Source organism: Pelodiscus sinensis, chromosome 8 (genome assembly GCF_049634645.1).
Source record: "Pelodiscus sinensis isolate JC-2024 chromosome 8, ASM4963464v1, whole genome shotgun sequence".
NCBI classification, from domain to species: Eukaryota; Metazoa; Chordata; order Testudines; family Trionychidae; genus Pelodiscus; species Pelodiscus sinensis.
In genome coordinates this window covers 19,868,589-19,887,457 of record NC_134718.1, presented here as the reverse complement: position 1 = coordinate 19,887,457, position 18,869 = coordinate 19,868,589, and the positions used below count along the sequence as shown (strand labels likewise).

The window sequence follows — 18,869 nt, the reverse complement described above, 5'->3', positions numbered from 1 at the left end:
TCTCATGGTGCTGGTGTCCATTTGCTCGAACTCCCTGGCCAGGTGCTCTGCCTCAGCCCCCCACCCTGGCAGAAAAGTCTTCCCCTTGTTTTCACACAAGTTGTGGAGCACACAACAGGCCAGCATCTTGAAGGGAATGTTGTGCTTGCTGATGTCCAGATGAGTGAGGAGAATCCCGAACCACCCCTTTAAATGCCCAAATGCACATTCCAAGACCATTCTGCTCCTGCCCGCCTGGGATTGAACTGCTCCTTCCTGGGGTCCAAGCTGCCAGTGTAGGGCTTCATGAGCGAGGGGAGCAAGAGGTAGGCTGCATCACCCAGGATTACAATGGGCACGTCCACGAGACTCTGACTGTGCAGACTGGGGAAACAATTGTCGGCGTCCATCTTTCAGAAGAGGCAGGGGTTCCAAAAGATGCAGGCATCATGCATTTGATGTTGGTGAAGCATCCCATGTGAACCACAAGTGCCTGCAGCTGCATGGAGAAATACCCTTTGTGGTTGATGAACTCCAAGGCCCAGTAGTTCAGGGGCTAGGATGGGGATGTGTGTGCTGTCTATGGCCTACCCCCATCCTTCCACAGTTGGGGAAGCCCATGTTGGCAAAGCTGTTGACAATGCTGTCCACGTTGCCCAGAATGATAACCCATCATAGCAGGATGTGATTTTTGGCTTTGGCTACTTGCATGAGTACACTCCCGACTGTGGATTCCCCACCCCAAACTGCTTCGCAACGGAGCAGTAGCTGTCTTGTGTGGCAAGCTTCCAGAAGGCAGTGGCCACACGCTTCTGCAAGGGGATGGCGGGTTGCCGTCATGTGCCCCGTCGGCTGAAGGCAGGGGTGAGCCACTCTCAGAGTTTGAAGAAGGTAACCTTGAGCATGTGGAAGTTCTGCAGCCACTGCTGGTCATCCCATCCCTGCATGACGATGTGGTCCCACAGTCTGAGCTTGTCTCTCTCTACCTGAAGCGATGTTCCACTGTGTCCAGGGGAATGAGGGGCATGTGCAACAGCAGAAGCATCAGGACTTGTCTGAGCAAGGCCTGCAAGCCATGCTGGAGTTCATGCTCCTTGCCCTCCTCGTCCTGTTCCTGTTCCTGGAGAAGCAACATGAGGTGCAGAACAAGAGCCATGAGCCTTGTACCAGCTCTGTCTACATGGTGGCAGGGTAGTGGAAACTGTGGGCAAACAGAGCATGAGAAGGCACATACCCACTACATCCTTTTTGGCCACCCCAGACAGCTACCGATTGGTGTCACAGCAATTCGGGATTTGAAGATCCACTATCGGTGTGATCGGCATGGAGGTAAGTCCCAGAGGGTATGTCTACACTACCCCGCTAGTTCGAACTAGCGGGGTAATGTATGCATACCGCACTTGCTAATGAAGCCCGGGATTTGAATTTCCCGGGCTTCATTAGCATAAGCGGGGAGCCGCCATTTTTAAATCCCCGCTGCTTCGAACCCCGTGTAGCGCGGCTACACGGGGCTCGAACTAGGTAGTTCGGACTAGGGTCCTATTCCGAACTACCGTTACTCCTCGTGAAACGAGGCTGGACGCAGGCACCTACTTCCCCCGGCGGGAGTTGACTGTCGGGGATGTGCCTATGCCCATCTGCAGCCTACCCCCTGCTGGCCTGGCTAATGCGGCCCTACACGGGGCGGCCAGACCAGAACCGGGCACGGTTCAATGACCGCCTCAACTGGGCCCAAAATCAGGTGGAGCTCGCCTTTGGCTGCTTAAAAGCCCGCTTCCGTTGTTTGCTCACCCGTCTCGAGATGGGTGAGTGGAATGCAACGGAGGTACTGGCCATGTGCTGCGTGCTCCACAACATTGTGGAGCGGAGCGGGGAGGCCTTCCTCCTTGCATGGATGGCAGCTGAGGCACAGACGTTTGAACAGCCCCACACAGCTGCCATCCGCCAGGCACACCAGAATGGGGTGTGCGTCCGAGAGGCCCTGACGGGCATGTTCGCACAAGCCCCATAGTAGGTTCCCCTCGGTCTCCCCATATGACTCCCTGCCATCCCCTACCCTTCCCCTTCCCCTCCTCTTACCTCCCCCCAATTGTAAAGCGAAGGTTCCAAGCACATCGGCTGTCATTGTGAATGTTTGTTGGGTGCGTCGGACGTAGATAGGGTTTTTCTTTTAGTTTATGCTAGGGTTTAGGCCACCATCGCCTGTCCGAGCTGTCCCGAAGAACAGGAAGAGGGTTCATGGTTCGTGCGGAAGGCTTGAATCAGTGTACCTGATTCCAGTCGTCTTCAAGGGATCTCCTGGTTGTTTCTCTCCTGAGGCCTGGAAGGACCAAAGGATTGAGGTTGCCAGCTTCGCCGTCGTCTTCCATCGAGGGATCTCCTGGCTGTTCCTCTCCCAAGGCCCGGAAGGACCAAAAGATTGAGGTTGCCAGCAACACTACAATCGTCCCTGCGTCCAGACTATGTACATATTCTTTTGTGTGTGTCTTTTAACCTTTCTTGCTTGTTTGTTATCTATGTTAATATAGTTTGTGGTTTAAATTTTACTTAAAAGGGTCAGTATTTATTTATGCGCCACAAACCAATGACCACTTAAAGGAACGACCGGTGATAGATACAGAATTTGGTGTCCGCATTTTGTAATCCTCTTAAATTTAGTTGGCTAATTGGCATCTCAAATCATTTATTACAGTTACCTCGAGTAACACAATAACCAACCCAGTTTTGTTTTCAACTGAAAAACTTGTATGTTTTTATTTACAAGGGGGAGGGGAAGGAGACCTTCAATTGGGAGGGGGAGGAGCTACTCCTGGGAGGGGTGGCCCCTGCGAGCGCTCCTGCGGGGGCAGACCTGGACATGCTGGGCAGGCCGCATCAGGGAAGGCTGCATGGGGAGGTTGGCAGGAGGGGCTATTGCAGGGGTGGCAGGAAGAGCCATTGCAGGGGCAGGAGGGGGCATTGGAGGAGGGGGCATTGCAGGGGCAGAAGGGGGCATGGGCAGTGCTAGGGGAGGGATGGCGGGGGCATAGGATAAGGCCATGCTATAGTGAATGGCATGGGCTATGTGGGCAGTGAGGGTGGCGATGGAGTCAGCCATCCTCGTGCACTGGGCCTGGAAGGCGGCTCAGGTCTCCTGGCGCCACTGCAGGTCCCCCTCGATGCGCTGGCGAATCGATGCCTTGATGCGCTCGACGGCCTGCACGTGCCGGCGAAGGAGCTGGTCCCAGTGGCGGAGCCTGTGCCTGCGTGGTTGGGCAGCTGGGGGTGCCGCTGCTGCTGGACTGGAGGATCCCCGGCTTGTGCTTGGTCCCGGGGGAAGCCTTTGTCGACCACTCCTGTAAACCTTGTTTCACAAGGCATAAGGGAGCGGTCGACAAAGGCTTCCCTTGTCGACCGATCCGTGTCTTGACTCGCACGCTGTGCCGATGATCAGCTGAGCTGGCACACCGTGGTGGCCATTTTTATTTTAATGAAGCCGGGGATATTTAAATCCCGGCTTCATTGACTATGTCGGGTAGCCTATTTTACATGCCTCTGTTGGTAGAGGCATGTAATCTAGACATACCCAAAGTGATCAATAACACCACTTAGCTCCTTCATCAGGAGATCTCAAAGCACTGTACAAAGCAGGGCAGTATCATGAAACCTGTTACAGCTTGGAGAAATCAGTCACAAAGAGATGATGGGCCTGCCCAGGAGTCACACAGCAGTGGCAGGGCCAGATCTACCCTATAAACCTACCTAGGTGGCAGTCCAGGGCTCATGGATGTGACAGATCCACACAACTAAGTGATGTAGTCACACTGACATAACCCCTTGTGCAGACAGCGCTTACAATGAAGGGAGAAGCTCAAAGTAGCATCTTCACTAAAGCAGCAGTGTTGCAGCCACACTGGTGCCATGCACCATTTAGGTGTAGACCTGCCCCCATGTCTTAGGGCAGTGTTGTATCCATTAGACACAAATGGATCACCGACAGGAATAGTGGTTTTAATGGTGAAGCATTACAAATAAAAATATTGCTGCTGAATAAGCAAAAACAGAAGAAAATCTATTTTTGAACAGAAAAATAGTCTTGCAAATGAGGTCTCTTAGCTCAGGATAAGAAAGAAGTAGATGAGGTTCAAGTAACAGTGTGTAATAGCAGCTATCCTTGGTGTTAAGTTTAAACCAGACATCCTTAAAGGTACCTTTAAAAAATGGAGGTAGGAGGGTAGAGAAAACATTTTTCCTACAAGTACAGTTGCCAGATATAATGAAAACATCAAAACACGTGAAGCACTTTAAAGAAAAAAGGCTACCTGAATTCTGCAAGCCAATTTCTCTCATTTCACCATTTCTCTGCCTCCACATTTCTCTCCCTCTTGAAATTCCCTAGCTTTAAAAAGTCACCAGCAGAGATTCATGAATGCATCTTGCTTCAGTGGCTATAATACTGCCTTTTTGATTGATTTATTTTGCCATTTCTTACTTTTAAATAATGATGATCCTTGAACCTAAAATTGCATTTGCTTTCCCCTCTGAACTCATATAAAGCCTACTTTCCGGTAACACTTATAGGCTGGGGTTTTCAAACGAGCATAAAGGAATTAGGCACTTAAATTCCATTGAAATCCATTAGGAGCCGGAAGCCTTAAATCTCAACCTTACATTTTAAAATGCATTCATAGGGTCATCACAGCCTCTTCTTTTCCAGTGAAATATATCCCACTGCTCAGTCCTCCTTTAGGATATAGAGGAAATAGCTGGTAATCAATCCGGACTTTCCTAAGGCAGGAGAACCTGTACTGAGTATGGTACTAAGGCTAAGTTATTAGTGCCTTTATACACCGGGCTTGCAGGAAATGCACTTCCTTGGAAGATTTTTAAGCTGTGGAGTTTTTAGTTATTCTTTTGGCAAAAAGAAACAGAACATTTCCTGTCCCTTTAGTCTTGCAAATCTAGAGGTAAATGGAGATATGAAAACTATGTCACACAGGCTTGTATCTGCAACACCACAAAAATATCCAGGGGAATAGACACTGGGCAACAAAGTTATGAACCACCAACCAATCATAAACCTTATTTGGGACCAGAAGTACACAATCAGGCAGCAGCAGAACAAAAATAGACAAACAAAAGCAAATATAGTGCAGTTCTGTGTTAAACACAACCTATTCAAAAATATGTTCAGCTGCCTCTCCTCTCCCCTTGCTCTGACCTGCAGCCAAGCTAGCTGTGCAGAGTGGGGGGTGGAAGAGAGAGGGGAGTGCTGAAGTCAGGGTGTCCTCCTGCCCCTGTACCTCTCGGGAGGGAGACATACAGTCAGCAGAGCTGCTGTAGTCTGAAGCATGTGACTCAGAGGAGTGCAGAGCAGGGTAGGAAATCACAACAGAACAGGACAGATTTCCCTTGAAGAGACAGTGCATGGCTTCATTAGAAACTAACCCAGCAGCAGCCAGCACACACACTCGCTGTGTCACTGTCACATACACCCAGTCTATGGCACACTGCCTCTGTGCTGCACACAATCACTGTCACATGCACACTGCCACACAAACTCTCTTGTCTCTGCAAAAGTGACGAGGAGTTCTGTGGCACCTTATAGACTAACAGATTTATAGAAGCATAATCTTTCACGGGCAAAGACCCACTTCGTCAGATGCAAGTAGATCTTGCCCACAAAAGATTATGCTCCTATAAATTGTTAGTCTATAATGTGCTACAGGACTCCTCGTCGCTTTTGCAGATTCAGACTAACTCGGCTACCCCTCCGATGCTCTCTTGTCTCTGTGACACACACATTCAAACTGTGTCACAAAATTTGTCTCACACACACAAAGTGTTTCTCTTTCACACACACACACACATGTTCTCTCTTTCTCTCTCTCTATAGCCCCCGACCCACCCCTCCTGCCCAAAGCCCCACCCTTTCATAGCTGGCCTGCGACCACACACCAGTATTTTTTAAGTGGCTCCCCTGCAAAAATTGTTACCCACCTCTGTCCTATGGATTTCCAGTAAGATATGCATTGTGGAACATGCAGTAAGGTGGTCTGAAAAGTAACTGTTTTCTGCGCTCTTGAAAAAAGACAGGCTTCATACTCATTCAGAGATACCGCTTGGCAAAGCAGGGATGACACAAGCTTTGTCATCTAACCCTGGATCCTTATACATGTGAATGCACCTGTTATTGTTTAAATGACCATTTCAGGACATTGGCTCCTTGTACAAATCCCTCAGACTTTCTGAAAATCAGACTCTTTTAAGGTACAGTATCTCAAAAACAGGTCTGTGAAAATTAGAGAGCAGTGTCTGAAAATCTGGATGGATAAACACAAATGTTATTGCTGAGCCAGACAGACTTCAGTCAACCCCTTATCCTTTCTATTTCAAGGAATTATCAACTTTTTTTCAAAATCTGACTGTAGATGTATATCTTTACTCCTTTGTCCAGTAGAGAAATTCAGGAAGATTAATTTTTATTAGTAAAAACAAACAGACACATGAAAAACTGCAACATTTTGCAAACGTTGAGCAACTATCATCTCTGCTTTTTCAGACAAAATTGGTTATTCACCAAACAGTGCAGATTCAGGTGGAATGAAACTATTTCCAAATTTGACCTGCTTGATTCTGATGGGAAAAGCTTTTCCCAGGCCAGCAAACCCTTTATCACTTTGTGATGTTCTATGTGCTTGATTTAGAAGAGGAATTTGCATCCGCATCTCCTACCTCCCAGGCAAGTATCTTAATATCATCTGGTTATAAGAATCATCTATAATATCATCATCTCTTTGGCCTATTGAATATTTAAATATGTAGAAAATGTGGAAGAACTCCATCAGTAGACATTGAGAGATGGCCACCCAAAGTAACCCATAGCATGGCGATTAAGTTGCTTATCAGGAAGAGGGGAGATCTGAGTTCAGATTCCTCCTGCAGAGTGGAGATTCAGACCTGCACTTCCACAGATCAAGCATGTGTTTTGCCACAAGGTTGTAAAGGAGGCATACTCACATCCAACACGCTTTTCCTATTTGCTGACAAATTCCAAGCACTATTTTGGGAACTGAACCAAGTATTTTTTCTGATGTTTGGTTTGATGTCAAAACTGAAAAAAATAATTGGCCAGATCTGCTCTGCATAGTATAAGAATAATGTGAATTATTTAAAAGTAATACTTTAATGGCAGCCACTATATACACCATTCTCAGCTTCCATTCCAATCAAAACCAAAGAAAATCAACTGTTCCTATTCATATTTTAACCTTAATTTACAGTCCTCCATCTGCATGAACATTTCCTACTAAGATTTCTCATCTCATGACAGCATATATTAATGATCATTTTTACCAGTCCTATCTTCCATCTCATTCCAAACTGTCTGCTCCACTAGCCAGTTTTGATATGTCATCCCTGTCTTCAAATATAATATCCTCAGCCTCTCACATTACTATGCCTACTCCAGTTTTCCAGCTTCTTACAGAGACAGGACTGTCAAAAGGCTTTATATGATCTGGTAATTTAATATTTAATTTAGTTTCCTGATTAGGACAAGTCTCAGTTATGCCAATTATATTATAATTCACCTGAAAGTCTTCACTATTATGCTAGCTTTATGGAGTATATAAAGATATACTGCACATATGAGAGAAATTTGCAGTCCTCCCTTCTGATGGTATAAAAGTGTTATCTTTCAAGGTTTAAGTATATGAGAAATTAGAAAACATTATTTCTGTATTAAGTGACTTTTGTACTGTGAGCAAAAGCACTTCTTCCATTCTTTTTAAATCATAGCACTTTTCCCCAGATAAGCAGGATCTCTCTCTTTTTCAGGGGAAAAAAAAAAGAAACTTTACCCTTCTCACATCTTTGCCAAATGTTTCACTGTAGCTGGTGCCCAGTATTTCAAATTGGACATAGGGGTTGGAGCCGTCTTCTCTAAATTCCATAACACCAGTGAGTCCAGTTATATGGCCCTAAGGAAACAATGTTAAATATATTAAAATACAATTTTTATAAAGCACCTTTCACACTCCAGGTATCCTAACATGACTTGCAAATGCTTGCAATTAAATTAATGTGGCAGCCCTGATATGCTCTGCAATAGCTCACACATAGCTTTAGACAAAAGAAAATACCTTACTGCAAAAGAGAATGTGAGCCAACACATGTCTATTGCTTATTTTGAAAAATGCCTTGGGAACTTGTATAAAGAAAGCCACTAGCAAAAAGCAGACAGAACCTTACCTGAATCTGAAATGATAACACAGTTAATATGATTCAATTTACCTCAATTCTGGTGAGAAACATGAAGCCACCATTTTCTGGTCCAGAAAAAAATAGTAGCAAGTCATGTGCTACTGAGTCAGTCTGACTATAATGTATTTTAGTGTTATTAAAACCCATGTGAACAAAGCTCACACCAGCTTCACAGTGGCATAACTAAAAAATTATTTAACCTTATTTTAAACGGTTAATGAAGCAGTGTTGTCATTAGAGTTGGTTAGAACATTTTCACCAAAATAAAATGTCAAACATATACTGTTTCGTTGAAACTTTGGTTTCAATGAACATTTTTCTAGAAAAGTGTATGTATCCAGGGAACAGTGACAGAGTGGGCATATGAACTATACTCGGCAGTACTTCAGATTTACAGTAATGTAAATCAATCAAAATTGGAGATTATATATACTTTGCAGCATTTTTTCCTCTTGTTTCCTCAAAGACAACCATGTGAGCATGTTTACTAAGGAATATAAACATTATTTATGGTCTAGTCTGACAACTACTTCAGGTTTCATCTATTTGGTAAAATGCATAAAGCTACATGACTATTCATCACCATGTGACTTACACAAAACACTGCCATGACATCACCAATTGAAGGAAATACACCTTCATGACCATGCCGTTTCATTCATAATAACTTAAAATCAAGGTTAAGTCATTTTTAAGAAGTTCACCTGAAAGATCAATTGCAGCATGTTGGTTCTTTTAAGGGTTTTATTGCACACTGAACTTACAATCTTCACTTTCTTACCTTCTTAATAGTCTCCAACATGGATCGACCTCCATTCCAAGGTTTGGTGGATTTCCTCATGCAATTCAAGCTTGCCATGCTGTGCCATTTCCTGTCCTCCAGCTTTCTATGGAAGGCATTGGCCAACATGAGCACACTGTCATATAGATAGAGGTTAGAAACCTGCAAACAATGAAAAGAGTAAAACTGTTTGTACTCTTGAAGATCGCCTAAAAAGGAAATTTAACAAATAAAAACAAAGGTGGACTAGTAAAGCTGAACATGGAAAATTTTGCTTAAAGTTCACCAGCTTAAATACACAAAGCTAGCAGTCTTTATAGTTTTATAAATAGAAGAGGGCACTCACTGGTACCTCACCAGTCATCTTAGCAGAGAGACCAAGGAGTGAATGGAATTACCCTTCCAAACTCTATGCTTACACAGGAGAGCACAAGGTACTGCTAAACAGCATGCCAGGCACAAATGGAGTAGCTAAAGCAGCATTACTATGACTCCAATCATTTCTCCCTCACATAACCCTGAGAGTGGTGATGGGTAACTCTTCCTCTGCCTCTTTCCTGAAAAGGAACCTCACAGAGTCCTTAATATCCCTTCTTTTTATATGAGAATATTTCAAGAGACAGTAAGATAGAGAGGTTCCATTACCAATGGAGTGCATCATTCTCTACCAATACAACCACTACCACAAGTAAGATGTCAAACTGACAAAAAGCCATGCAGCATTTGCCTTCTTGATGTACAGCAGCTGGCTCAAACTCAACCCAGGCAAGACTGATGTAATATAGGTTGAAAAAATAAATATACATTGCACCATCTCTTCCACTGCAAGTATACACCTGCCATTTGTCAAAATCGTGCAAACCCTTGGGTATTCTGTTTGATTCTTCACTGAGCTGGGATAACTAGGAAACATCAGTGATAAAGTGTCTTTTCCCTGCAGCTCCCTAAGAAATGAAACCTGTTTCTGCTGGAAAAAGCCTCAGCCACAAGATCTTCTGATTTCATTTCTGTAATTCATGGTATCTGAAGGTGAATATGGAACCAGAGAAATGCATGCCAGGTAGCTACCACTTCCTCCAAAGTGCATGTAACAATGAGCACACAAAGACTGTGTCTACATTGGCCCCCCTTTCCGGAAAAGGGATGCTAATGAGACCAGTTGGAATTGCAAATGCCGTGGGGGATTTAAATATCCCCCATGGCATTTGCATGAACATGGCTGCTGCTTTTTTCCGGCTCAGGGTTTTGCCAGAGAAAAGCGCCAGTCTAGACGGGATCTTGTGGAAAATAAGCCCTTTTCCGGAAGATCCTTTATTCCTACTTGAAAAGGAATTCCTTGAAAGTAGGAATAAGGGATCTTGAGGAAAAAGGACTTATTTTCCGCAAGATCCCGTCTAGACTGGCGCTTTTCTCCGGCAAAACCCCGAGCCGGAAAAAAGCGGCAGCCATGTTCATGCAAATGCCACGGGGGATATTTAAATCCCCCGTGGCATTTGCAATTCCGAAGTGTCTCATTAGCATCCCTTTTCCGGAAAAGGGTGCCAATGTAGACACAGCCAAAGGGTATGTCTACACTAGCTCCCTAGTTCGAACTAGGTAGGCTAATGTAGGCATTCGAAGTTGCAAATCAAGCCTTGGATTCAATTTAATACAGGCAGTCCCTGGGTTACGTGGATCCGACTTACGTCAGATCCCTACTTAAGAACGTGGTGAGGGAACCCCGAACTAGCTGCGCCCCCACCCCAGCAGACCACCGAGACGTGCCGCGGCGGTCCCGCCACCCCCGTCCTCTGTGGCAAGAAAAGCCTGGTCTGCTGGGGGCGGGGGGGGCGCAGCTAGTGCACCCCCCCCCCCCCCAGCAGACCAGGCTTGTCTCGCCGCTGGTCAGTTTCAGCAGCGGCTGAATCAGGATGCCTGAGGTAGAGCAGCTGGGGGGCTGCCGGGTTTGTCCCACAGTGGCGAGGTGCGGCGCTGTGGGGACCTACACGGCAGCGCCCCAGCTGCTCTGTCCCAGGCGTCCAGATTCAGCCGCTGTTGAAACTGATCAGCGGCTGATTCCAGGAAGCCCGGGGCAGAGCAGCTCTGCCTCGGGCTTCCTGTAGTCAGCTGCTGGTCAGTTTCAGCAGCAGCTGACTTGGGAACACCTGGGGCAGAGCAGCTGGGGTGCTGCCGGGTTGGTCCAGTAGCGCTGAGGAGCGGCGCTGCGGGACCAACCCAGCAGCACCCCAGCTGCTCTGCCCCAGGCGTCCCCAAGAGCAGCTGGGGTGCTGCCGGGTTGGTCCCGCCACGCCAAGGGTCAGCGCTACCAGACCAACCCAGCAGCACTCCAGCTGCTCTGCCCCAGGCGTGTCCGATTCAGCCGCTGCTGGTCAGTTTCAACAGCGGCTGAATCTGGATGCCTGGGACAGAGCAGCTGGGGCACTGCCAGGTTGGTCCCCGCAGCGCAGCGCCGCACCTCGGCGCTGCGGGGACCAACCCGGCAGCATCCCAGCTGCTCTACCCCAAGTGTCCCCAAGTCAGCTGCTGCTGAAACTTATCAGCGGCTGATTCCAGGAAGCCTGGGGCAAAGCAGCTCTGCCTTGGGCTTCCTGTAGTCAGCCGCTGGTCAGTTTCAGCAGCAGCTGAATCGGGGACACCTGGGGTACAATATGTAACAGTTCCGACTTACATACAAATTCAACTTAAGAACAAACCTACAGTCCCTATCTTGTACGTAACCCGGGGACTGCCTGTACATTGATTATTTTGAAGATCATAGACATGTAAGACTGGAAGGGACCTTGTGGGGACTTTTATTTCAGAGCCCTGTACTCGCAGCAGGACTAAGTATTATCTAAACCACCCCGACAGTTTAAGCCCTGATGCTGGCCTCAGAAGTTGACTGGGAGCCAGTGGGACTAGACCATAGGCTTTGGGTATGTCTACACTAGCCCCCTAGTTGGAACTAGAGAGGCTAATGTAGGCATTCGAAGTTGCAAATCAAACCCAGGATTTAAATATCCCGCACTTGATTTGCATCTTCCCAGACCGTCGCCATTTTTGAAATTTACAAGTCCGGACTAACTGTCCGCGTCTACACGCGGCAGGGACCCGGTATTTGGAATTAAAGCCCCTAAATCAAACTACCTGTTATTCCTCCTGCAAGGAGGTTTAACAGGTAGTTCGATTTAGGGGCTTTAATTCGAAATACCGGGTCCCTGTCGCGTGTAGATGCAGACAGTTAGTCCGGACTTGTAAATTTCAAAAATGGCGACGGTCTGGGAAGATGCAAATCAAGTGCGGGATATTTAAATCCTGGGTTTGATTTGCAACTTCGAATGCCTACATTAGCCTCTCTAGTTCCAACTAGGGGGCTAGTGTAGACATACCCAAAGCCTATGGTCTAGTCCCACTGGCTCCCAGTCAACTTCTGAGGCCAGCATCAGGGCTTAAACTGTTGGGGTGGTTTAGATAATACTTAGTCCTGCTGCGAGTACAGGGCTCTGAAATAAAAGTCCCCACAAGGTCCCTTCCAGTCCTACATGTTTATGATCTTCAAAATAATCAATGTATTAAATTACCAAATATAGGAGGTCCCAGAGGAGATAATTAAATTCAGAATCAGATTAGCTTGAAAAAAGCTACAAAACCTTCCTATTTGATAGACCAATTTTCACACAGACAGAATAACAGCAAACAAAATAATTTAAAATAACATTTTAAAATATAAGCAGACAATCTTTAAAAAGTGGATATGCTTCTAATATGTCAATGGATGTTATTGCCTTCTCTAATTCTCATGAACTACATATTTTTATAGAAATGTTAATCTTAATGAGCCATATAGTTAATTCACTTATATCAATGCAGATAACATGGCATTTTCTTAATTAATTAATATTTATACGAAATCCAGGACTAAATCATATGTGAATTAAACAGGCAAACAGCTGAACACCAGCAAAAAGGCCATAACCATACATTTTAAAAAAGACATCTATTGAGCATGTACAAAAAAAGAAAAAATACTAAAAAGAGGGATGACCATTTATAGAGTGAAGAGTAAGGCTGATTAATCATGGGAAAGGATTTTAATGTTGAAAACATACAGAGTGTGAGAGATACTTCTTGTAGTTAAAAAACTCTTCCTTTTTCACTCACAATAAATAAAATTTTCTTTCCCTACCGCAGTTGCTACACATCCTTCATGATCATCATTATATTTTTCTATTTCTGTCCAATTATCATTCTCTTTGAAATAGCTTACAGAAATAGTCACTTACTTCAAAAGATCAAAGGGGTAGCCATGTTTGTCTGAATCTGCAAAAGCGGGGAGGAGTCCTGTGGCACCTTAGGGTATGTCTACACTACCCTCCTAATTTGAAATAGGAGGATAATGTAGTCATACCGCAATTGCAAATGAAGCCCGGGATTTGAATTTCCCGGGCTTCATTTGCATAAAGCCGGCCGGCGCCATTTTTAAATGCCGGCAGTTCGACGAGGAGTACAGCTCATTCCTCATTCCACGAGGAGTACAGCTAGTTCGGATTTAGAAGCCTAATCCGAACTAGCTACTCCGTGCCGCGTGTAGCCGCGCGGCACGGGGTTCGAACTGCCGGCATTTAAAAATGGCGCCGGCCGGCTTTATGCAAATGAAGCCCGGGAAATTCAAATCCCGGGCTTCATTTGCAATTGCGGTATGACTACATTACCCTCCTATTTCGAATTAGGAGGGTAGTGTAGACATACCCTTATAGACTAACCGAAGTGTTGGAGCATAAGCTTTTGTGGGCAAAGATCCATTTAGTCAGATGCACGGTTAGTCTATAAGGAGCCACGGGACTCCTCCCCACTTTTGCTACTTCAAAAGAGAGCATCCACACAGCAAAAATGCAATGAAGAAGTGATCTGCTTTTTCGAAAGAGAGGGTCCACATTGATTGAACTCTATCTCACATTTAAGTTGTGATTAATCTAGACAGAGTGGCCACCAGGGCACCTGTGTTATTTCCTGGTGGCCTCTTCTTTAAAAAAAACCTCCCTTTTCTGCGTCCACACACTTTTTTCCAAAAAAGCTTTTTTGGAAAAAGGCTTCTTCCTCGTAGAATGATGTTTACCACTGTCGGAAAACCCCCTCTGTTCTTTCAACTTTCTGTTGAAAGAACTCAATGACAGTGTGCATGCCAGTGATGTTCTTCCAGAAAAAAAGACTGTTTTTCCAGAAAAATGCTGCAGTATAGATGCACCCAATGAGAATGGACTGAGTGACTATGCTCCTAGTTTGGTTCAGTTATCTGCTGCTTCTGTTGAGCTGTGACTTTCCTTGTACTGTGGATATTTTCTAAACAGTTTACAAATAAAGTAACCAAGTGAGTCAATGGGGTGATCACTCTTGTCTGTTTTAAGCTGTTCTCCCCTACCTTCCCCCCAAAAAAGTCCTGCTCATTTATAAATAGATTTCACACATATCAGGAAAAGTGCAATTTCTAATGTGTCAAAGTGCAAGAGATCCTCTCAGTTCACCACTGAAGTTCATTTTACACCTACATTTTTTGCACTTGACAAGTCATTTGAAAGTCTCTTTGGAATAGCCACAGCATGGAAATGTATTGTATTTTCACAGTCCTGCACATTTTGTTACAGCTGTGGAAAATCACAGCCTCGTTCCCAAAATTGTTTTTCTAGTTCTAGTTAAGAGCTCAAAGATAGATCTACTGTGTGCATTGCATTCCTTCTCTATGCATTGTACTATTTTGGAAGTATTCAAACTTAGATATAATGTACTTTATATGTCAGAAAATTTTTGTTTTGAAGATCCTTCCTACTAGATACCTTCCACTTGACAGAAACATGCATCTTCCTCTGCATTAGACTCTGAATTACTGCCCTCTCAATCAAAATGTTCATTTTGGCAACCATGCATCGTCTTCACGTGATCTCTTCCCTACTTCCCTACTTTACCTTGTGTTCCATTTGCCACCCGCACCCCTCCCACATCGCCCTATTGTATTTCATCATGCACTTGAATTGTAAGACCTTTTGGCACCATCTCTTGGTTATATACTTATACTGTGGCTGGCAAAATAGGACCTCAAACAAACATTAAACAATAACAATAATAAATATGTAATTGAATAGCGCTCATGCCCCATGCACACCCCAATCTCTATAGCCAGAACTCTCTTTGGAGCCTGACAGTGCTACATTTAAGTTAGTAATTATTCTTCAGGCCAGGTCTATACTACAGACTTACACAGGGTTAAAACATCACTTGGGATTGTGAAAAATCTACACCTGTGAGAAAGCAAAGGGTGCAATTGCCCCAGGGCTCAGTGATTTGCAGCAGCATCAGTGGCCAGAGTCCCAGGCCCTTACATGGCTGCTGGAGCACTGATGCAGTGTGCTCCACTTGGCTGTGAGGGCTGCCTGGAGGGGACATAGCATGGTGTGCTCTGGGCAGCACTGAGGGCTGGCTGCTCCCAGCTCTGCCTCTTCCACCCAGGAGCATGGAGCCGGGCCTCCTTCCACCTTGCCCAGGGTCCCTGCAAGGCTATTGGCCCCACTGCCCTTTAGCAATGTAGTACCAACCTAAAACCTGGTGTAAACAACGCCATGTTGATGGGAGAGCTTCTCCAGTCAACACTGCTACTACCCCTTGAGGCGATCAATTAACTACAGAGGCCATGGACTGGCCTGGATCCCCATGGCTCCCAGGACCTGGGGATTTGCCTGGGGAACATAGGATGGTGGGTTCAATCCCATCCTCCTCCGCCCACTCAGGCAGCAGCTGGAGAGCCAATACTGGCTGCCCCAGGGTTAGACCTGGCTCCCGCACTAGGAGATAGATGGGGAAGAATACCCCATTCTTTATATCAGCAAGAAGCTTTTTCCTTGGGATCAGAAATATTCAGTTATTGAAAAAGAGGCCGTCTTGCTCTTTGGGAGTGGTCCCACCAGGTCGAGGGCCATTCGTTCAAACGGGGTGCAGACAGTGGGTAAAGAAACCAGCGGAGCTCTTGGAATGCACAAATCTGTGGCTAGCTGGCACTCTGGACATGAGCAGAAATAGTCCTTCACCTCCTGGTATACACCAGTCCAAAAAGAAAACCCAGGATAAAACTCGTGCTAGAGTTTTTTTCTTGCCGCAGGGGGCCAGTGACCAGAATATAGTGGGCCTGTCTTAAAAGAGCTTTTCGGTAGTGGTGTGGGATGAGTAGCTGGGACCAGACCACTTGCATCTGTGGGTCTTAGGCCATCCGGTACAGGCTATCTGCCACCAGCTCAAAATGGGGCCACTGGGCAATTTTCTGCGGCTTGATTGTGGTACCATTGATGTGTGTGACCTGTTCATCTGCTACCCTCAGGGTCCCATCTTCCTGTTGGTCCTGGAGAAAGTCCTGTTTTCCCTGCTTCCCCTCCTTGGGGAGAAACTTACTTGCTTGGTGTCTCATACCCGTCCCCTTCCAGGAAGTCATCCTCTCTCTCATCTGATGGCTCCTCTTCCTGGGTTTCATCTCAGCCTTCATCGATGGGGTTTCCCTCTAAGATGACCTGGGCTGGTGGGACTTCAAGGCTGGCCTCTGGAAGGAGTTCATTAAATCCATGCCAGTCCCAGCCTAGAATAATGGGATAGGCTAAAGTATCAGCCACCCCCGACAACTATCTCCTCAGTCATGCCCCTTATGATTAGGGGGACCTTAGCATGGGGATACGCCTTCATATACCTGTGGACACACTGCAGTTGTAACTCCCTGTCTGCCACAATGGAGATGAGGACAACCTCCTTCCGCACCAGGGATTGTCCATACCCCGAGTCCGGGAGGTCCGTCACTTGTTGGGGACCCACCCTCACTGGCATTATCAGTTTTGGTGGGACTGAGTTGCGGGCCCAGGTTTCTGCAGTGCAGACCCAGCCATACCTACAATCCCCCTCCAAGTAGTCCTACTTCAGCAGTCCAATATGGCACCACAGGGCCTCAGCCCAGAGCAGGTAGCCGGTGTTAGACCGCATAGTGGAAGGTTTGCTGATTTTTCCCAGGGGCAGGATGGAGAGCTCCTGGAGTTCCCTGCCTCTGGTTTCCATGTAGCAGGGCAGTCTGAGAGCCATTCAGGTTTCAGTCATGATCTCAAGGTTGGTGACGGGCTGACCCATCTCAACAGTGGGCGGGGAGCATGGACTTCCAAGGTCCTCAGCAGCCAAAAAATCTCTGAGAGGTCCAGGCAGCTGCCCAGTGGGCCAAATCCTTTGGGCCATCAATTGCTGCAGACACCGTCGCTGGAACTCTTGGTTACGGGCCAACAGCTGGTGCAAGAATTGTTGCTGATGAAGATGTTGGCTGCTAGTTTCTCTGCCAACTGCTGATGCTTATCTAGATCTATAGTGTCTGGGTTTTTTCCCAAAACAAAGCAAAACAAAAAACACTTCAGAAGCTCGTTACTTCAGGGCCCGTGCCCTCGCAGTGCCCCTGTTCTCCACCACGTGTAGCCTGTTGGGGCCCACAGAGGGGCTTGTCCCCTTCCGTGTCAGTGGGCGGCCACACTGCCTATGTCCACAGAGCCTCTTTTGCTTTGGGCCTCAGGTCACTGATCAGCCCTGTTCAGCAAATAGTCAGAAGCCAAGGTCCTGGTTTGGAATGGGCGATATACAAAGAGTCCACAGCCCCGCCCTGGGTCAGGACAGGGCAGCAACACAAACAAAACAGTCACCAATTACAGTACAGTGGCACAAGCCCTTTTTCATTATTATTCTGGTTTTTTATGCTTCTTTTATGTAGAAGACTAAGAACCTTCATATCTCTTTTCCAAATCATATGAACGTTTCAACTTAAAGTCATATCTAAATAGGTACTTCACAATGTAAAAGGGGATCTTAAAAGAGCATTCCAGATCTGGACTCCCCTCTCTGTATATGTTTGTATAATAATTTACATTTGTTTTCATGCAGTAAGAATCCCACAAACGTTTGCTGCTGCTTCTAAGCAAGGCATTCACAATGCCAATTTAAACACTTTCAATGGCAGCTTTGGCCCCTGTATCGTAGAAGCAAAATTATTTCTTACCATCTCCATCAAATGTGTTAGATTGAATTTGCAACATCACAAGTTTGCTGCAAACTCCTGGAAGATGATGCTGTGAAGAGGAAGACTGGCCATCAGACCAAGCTTGTTTACACTTGTTAAGTGTCCACACAAATTTCCATTTGCAGTGAAGTATCAAAAGCCACCGGATACAGAAATGTACCACAGAAGCAATTCAAGAAACTACTTGAACAATCAGTAATACCCCATGGCTCTACTCCAGCAGTCTCAGGCATGAGGAAATGGGAAATTAAGAAATTAGTATTAGAGTAGCATGCAGGATTGGAAGAAAAGTAACACTGAAATGAAAACAAGGTGATAGACTTGTTTCCTTTGGGCTTTCTGATCTCTGCAACACCACTAATTATTCATCTTAGTGCATTTGGAAGGTAAGGGGAGGACATTTTTCTGCCTGCAGAAACTCTCTTTCATATAATCAAAATTTCTTGAGGAAAACAAAAAAAGTGTTTCATTTTTCTTACCTCGGGGAGGAAAAAAAATCTAATTTTAGTTCCTCTTTCATTTTCTTGCTGAGAGCTACAAGAACTGAGGATGCCACAAATGCCTAACAAAATCCAAAAGATGGAATGAAATGCATGTTTGGAGTCTATCTATATTATCTATGCCAGACCCATAGCTGTGGAATCTAAGAGCAATAATGCCATCAACTGTTAGCGGGAAAGCATGACATTCTGAAAGAAGGACCTCCTTATTGATGAATGGAAGTGTATCTATTTTTAAATGTACATTTTGCACCTGAAATGTTTGTAAGTCCACCAACACATATGCATTCTGTACGTCATTTGGGAT

At 45.8% G+C, this 18,869-nt stretch overlaps 1 protein-coding gene across 2 annotated transcripts in view; it reads right to left on the bottom strand.

Moving 5' to 3' along the window:
• GRID1 (glutamate ionotropic receptor delta type subunit 1) overlaps positions 1-18,869 on the bottom strand; it is a 1,054,628-nt gene that overhangs the window by 181,537 nt on the left and 854,222 nt on the right. For both annotated transcript variants that reach the window (XM_075934837.1, XM_075934836.1), the window contains exons 7-8: positions 9,005-9,166; positions 7,821-7,940 (exon numbers count right to left, since the gene is read on the bottom strand). In XM_075934837.1, coding sequence (XP_075790952.1) covers positions 7,821-7,940; positions 9,005-9,166 — 282 coding nt within the window. The remainder of the gene's footprint in view (positions 1-7,820; positions 7,941-9,004; positions 9,167-18,869) is intronic.